The sequence below is a fragment of the Lottia gigantea genome (assembly GCF_000327385.1).
Source record: "Lottia gigantea unplaced genomic scaffold LOTGIsca_34, whole genome shotgun sequence".
Classification (NCBI taxonomy): domain Eukaryota; kingdom Metazoa; phylum Mollusca; class Gastropoda; family Lottiidae; genus Lottia; species Lottia gigantea.
This window is the reverse complement of record NW_008709146.1, coordinates 962,628-968,627: the sequence shown is the minus strand read 5'-3', so window position 1 is coordinate 968,627 and position 6,000 is coordinate 962,628. Positions and strand designations below refer to the sequence as shown.

Below are 6,000 nucleotides of genomic sequence, written 5' to 3'. Positions count from 1 at the left end.
TCACGCAGTTTGATAACAATGAGCATATACTGTATAATTATGAATATAAAGCTCACCATTTCCTACATGAGAAAATTGAGAAATAACAATTGATGTATTAATACATATACATAATATATAACCTACTAATTAGGAGCAATTAATATAATTATATTGATTCTATAACATTTGAGGGTATTTCTCTACATAATGATGATCAGAAACTCATAGAAATATGCAAAGTAACAGATAGGCAAAGCAAGAAATTTTACCATACTACATTAAGCTTAATAAAAATTAGTCAAAAACAGAAAAATTCTTTAAGACCAATGAGAGTGGTTGTATATTGGTAACACATAAGCTTATAAACATTTAAAAGGGATTAGTAATTTTCAATAAAAACCACCACATCCAAAGTTTTCTAAGTATTCATAACAAAATATAAACTTACACTTTCTTCTTTTTTGGTATTAGAGATAGTTGGTAATAATGAAGATAGGTTATCTGATAAAGGTTTATTGTCTGGTATGGTTCTAGGAGGAGATTGAACTGGGGATTTACGATCTGCTGCATTTATACCATTACTAGAAAACGGTGGTCTTGGCTGAATACCAAGATTCTGACCAACTTGAAAATATTGATATCGTAAACTCTGAAGAAAAAAAGATGATTAAATTTTAGTCAATCTGGTCTCCATTCTAGAATAGCATGTTTTTAAAAGTTGTGAGCACTTTCAACTGTGTACGAAATCTGAACAAGAAAGAGGCAGACATGGTTGACGGAAGCTGTAACATTTAAGAATCTGGTTTCTATACTTTTAAATAGTCCATCACACTCTCCTTTGGGCTTAGCTTGCCAAAAATAAGCTTGCATGTAATTTTAAACTGTTCATTGATCAATTATGACAACCCTTTTTACAGAAGAAATTCAACTTTTTATGCACTCCACTAAGTTATGAACAGTGAAATTTTTTTATTTTGGTGTCAACTTACTTGAGCTGATGAAGGTCGTTTGGCTGGATTCCACATCATCATATCTTTCATCAAATGTAAGGCCTCATTGCTGGCATTGGGTATTAATGATTTTAAACTAGTTGCTGTACATTGAGGCCATTTAAAGTTCATAGCTGATGCTAATTGATAGCCCTCCTTCCATTCTTCCTATGAACAGAATTTGAAATCTTCATTCAAGAACAGATCCCTGGGATTTGATACTACTAAGTTATTAACCCTTTGAACACTGAGTACTAATGATCCGAACCACAAAACGAAACAAAATAAGATACAATTAAGTAATGTGACTTCAAGCTTTATGTGGCGTCACATGGTAATGGCTGCTTTATGGATTTGTCCAATATGCGTTTATGTTTAAGTCTGCATGAAAATTTCTTGAATAAAAAAAAAATAAAACAAACAACAAACCTGTCTTGGAGTGCCCAATGTGTTACAAGTTCTAAATATCTGATCTATCTCTGAACTTCCAGGAAGGAGAGGTCTTAGCATGTAGAGTTCTGCCATGATGGTACCAATAGCCCATACATCAATAGGTGAACTATAACTGGTAGAGCGTAGTAAGACCTCTGGAGCTCTGTACCTGAAATAAGAACCATAGACTGTAGAATAAAGGGTAAAATACAATGGAGAATTACATGGACAAAGTTAAACTGATCTTTGCCATTGATATAACCATTGCTTTAACAGCTTGTATTTTGGCTACTTCAAAAGGAAACACAAAAACACGGCCAAGATTTTTCACATTAACCAGTTACGATAACAGCTTTCTGCATCATTTAATGAAAGAAAGGTTAGCTTACCATCTTGTAGAAACATAATCTGTGTATGGAGGTCGAGATCTGATTTCCCTAGCTAAACCAAAATCAGCTATTTTAACTAAATCTGGACCAGAACATAGTAAATTCTCAGGTTTTAAATCTCGGTGAAAGAATCCTACAATTAAAATCATAAGAAAGATACAACACTATGTAGACACTTGAAATATAATGGTTATGTTATACAGTGTGAAAAATTGAAAATATTATTAGTTCTTTTTCGTTTTACAACTTTGATAAGATCTTAAATGAGCAGGTTGATTGACAGACAGAAATGGTATTTCAAATTTCATCGATGACAAACCAAGACCAAAAACTAGATGTGTATAAAGGAATACATACCATGTTTGTGCATGAAAGCTAAGCCTTGTAAAACTTGATATATTATATTTCTAATAACAGACTCAGGAAATAATTTACTCCTAAAAATACAACCATAGAAACCATTATTTTACACATGGATTAAAAATAAAAAGAAAACATATGATTTTGCATTGACTGATAAGGATAATCATCGTACTAATTTTTCCAATTTGGGTAACACAATATATATGTGGTGTGCAATGAAGGAAATTTATCAAGACGCTAACCATTCTTTCTGTCGAAGGTTTGTTAACACACAGGGCTTGTGTTTATTGTCCAACCCAACTGACATGTATGCATGATTGGATGCTTAGATTAAGCGACTGAGCCATTGAGCCAACAACATGATTGCTTTTGGTATCATCATCTTGATCATTAATGATTTTTCATTATGCATGATCCATTATCCATTTACACAACAGTTAACCAGATAGCAATCAGATACCAAAAGTTATCAGTAATTAAGAAACATAATAGGTTGATACATAATCTTGGGATTTTTAGAATGACATTATTTTTGTATACATAAATATCAGTTATAATACCCACCTTTCCTTTGTCATCTGGTATAAATTTTCTTTCATAAATTCGAAAACGAAATATAGCATATCACTTTCTCTAATTACTTCTTTTAACTTGATTATATTTGGATGGTTTAACTTTCTTAATGACTACAATAAAAAAAACAATAGAAAGCTTTGAGAGACAGACTACAATAATCAAAACAAATTCATATAGAAAAATAAAATATTAAGCACAGTCAGTCAGAGTGTTGAAGTCTTGGTTCATAAAACAAATGTTGGAGAACGGCTCCAATTTTAGGCCATATATTATGATATTCTGTCATCTTTATTCATTATATCTTCAACCCATTTTAAATACTTCTTCATCAGGACTGAGAAGTTAATGAAAAGAATATTTGAAATTATCAACGAGAGAATCTCAATGAAACACACAACTCACCTTGACCTCACGTAAATCTAAACATTCCTCCCATGAATAATATTTCTTTTTCATCCTGAAGTAAAAGTGAAACTTCAATGAAATTTCATTTAGAGGCTTGGTGTTTGGATACAATTTAAACAAAAATTTGAAAGTTGAAAGAGAAATGATATATGGTAACCAAAATTGATTTAGAGAAAATTCTTTGGACAAATAACAAAGTAGTTATAACAATGCAATGTAGTTGGAATAAATTGGAATAAGCTTGTAAGTATCAAAAATGATCAATGATTATGAGCTCAAAAAGGTCTTGAGTTGTTAGGGTGGCAGACTAATAATTCCCCTTTTGCTGTATCTATCTGTCCATCTGATCTAAGATTCATTTGTCATCTTATTAGGATAAGCCTCTTGAACATCACCACAATAATTGAAGCAAGTGGAAATATCGAAGCATGGAATGCTCACTCTTCCAGTACACCTGATGCCACTTTCTGATTGAATTTGTCAACTTGCATCACTTTTGGGTAAACAAAATAAGACAATAATTTATTCAATTGTTCGAATAATTTTTTGGATTCATCCATCTAAGGAATTTGATTTTTCATTTCCCCTCAACAAAGATTAGAAGAATTTTCAATTGAATCAATGAGTGAATAATATTGATCCATATGTCTGTTTGATCATATACAAATATTTACTAATCAGATATTTCCATTAAGTTTATTAAAACATCCTCAAATAACCCCTAGCATACGGAAATCACATCAAACAATTCTCCTACCAACTCATTGTAGGATATCCTGCTTTTCATTAAATTCAAAAGGAATAGATAGTAAGCTTATTTAAGCTTGCATTGTAAACTAAGGATTATGCTCTCAGTGAACCAGTATTCCATTCGTATCATCAATGCCTTATGTTGATAAGAAAACTGTGATGCATAGACAAGGTTTTGTTTACGCCCTTATCATGTATTTGGTAAATCTTTTATTGGACATAGCAAGTTATTGTTTATATTTTAATGGCCTGGAACATGTGTTAAAAAACAATTTCATCAGATCATGGATCACAAAGAGTTTTAGTCTTATAAAAATAAAACTAAACAGAAAATCTGCATTTTACCGGTAATCAGATCAAATATTTTCTATTATACACTTGCTGATGTGGCAACTCTCTCCTTTAACCCTTAAAATCCTAGTATTCCGTTTACTCGCCACATAAATAGCAGCTGTTATCAAGTGGCGTCATACGTTTTGAAATTTGGAGTTAAAGTTATATGTTGTTTTATTTCATTTACACACAGGGTTATCAAGAACAAACTATTCATCACCTAGCTATCAATAAACACTATTTAAGACTTAGTTATAAAATAACATGTTATAAGATCACACAATTCTTGAACTATAGAAGCATCCGTATCTAGAAATCTATTATTTATGATATTTACCAAGGACAAAGATAATAAAATCAATATATTGATCATCTTATAGTCTATGTCATAATGTGATCATCTTCCGTTGCCTTGTAAACTTACATAATGAATTGATTTTTCTTATGGAATGCTTATATCGTTAAGACATAAAAGCTAAGATAACGAGCTGTACTATGCCCATTAGTGATATTTCATCATAAGGCAACAAGTTCATACTGGTGGCAATATTGTCATTAAAAATAACTACTAGTGTTGGGTGCATTTTAAAGGGACAGGTGCGTCATACTTTTGTCTCAAAAATTGGATTTTTTGGTAATAGTGATCACAGCTCACCGTCAAAATTCAAGCCTTTAGCCACCTGTGTCCAGAATTATCAGTGTTTGAATGTTAAAATGACAACTCGTCAATTTAAGATACTCTGTGATATATAGAAAAGAGACATATATATAGTTAAAAGAAAGTAAAATTCCTAGTTTGAACTATTTTTAGAGAAATTATGTGATTTTCGTACCTTTCTAGTACGTCTGAAGATAATTTACATATATTCATGATTAAAATGACGCACCAGTACCTTTAAGGAAACTTAATCATTTGCTTCTAAATATAACATCCATTTGCACCATGTCCATTCACGTTTAGCAGCAGTTGTAAATATTGGCAAATATAAATTTGCTTGAAGTTTGAAGTTTGAGGTTGTCAGTGTCCCCAAAACACATACAAAAGCAAGGAAACCACTGGACTGCAATCAATTCAACAGCCTAAATATTCAATAATTTGTGATCTTCATTGGAAATTCTTAAAGCGAACATTTCACGGAAATGTACATGTGAGATTTACTTGTGGTCATCTACAAAGATCAAGAGCTATATGTTATATCACACAGATATTTGATCATTGCTGACAGGGAAAAATAAAGCTAAACTTCAAAATCTACTCACTTCTTGATAGCAACTTTCTCCCCAGTTTCCTTGACATTGCCAAGGATGACACTTCCATAGGTACCATCCCCTAACTGCTTCGACACTGTATAGCGATTCATTGTCATTTATAATGCAACTCTTAACACTGAAACAAAAATTAAGCAGGCTTACTGTGCATGAAATGAAAACTTTCTGAATAAGCTTTTAAAATCATTTATTATACCGGTACTAGATAATTTTGTTTCCTTTTTATTTCTGGGGTTTTCTTTTTAGATCTGACAAGGAACAGGGCCTCACTTATTAATTTTATCAATCAAATCAACTCTGAGACAGTGCCAGTGAAGGTACATGTGACCACAGAGCTGCCGCATTTTTAATTTCAACTTTGATAGCCCAGATGTCCCCTCAACAAGTCAGTCTGCCTCCACTGGCTTATTTAGGTAGGGTATACACAAGTCAAAAAATACAGCAACAACAGACTTATTATGTTCATTGAATTTGAAAATTAAATCATACATAAACTTATAAATTTTAACTAA

General features: G+C 31.8%; 1 protein-coding gene across 1 annotated transcript; it reads right to left on the bottom strand.

Moving 5' to 3' along the window:
• Positions 1–400: 400 nt before the first annotated feature.
• LOTGIDRAFT_120723 (hypothetical protein) lies at positions 401–5,580 on the bottom strand (the record flags this gene model as incomplete). The annotated part of the gene is made up of 8 exons (XM_009058447.1): positions 401–631; positions 972–1,139; positions 1,401–1,572; positions 1,793–1,925; positions 2,150–2,229; positions 2,720–2,841; positions 3,134–3,188; positions 5,480–5,580. 8 exons carry the CDS (start codon positions 5,578–5,580, stop codon positions 401–403), a joined length of 1,062 nt encoding a protein of 353 aa, XP_009056695.1.
• Positions 5,581–6,000: the final 420 nt, after the last annotated feature.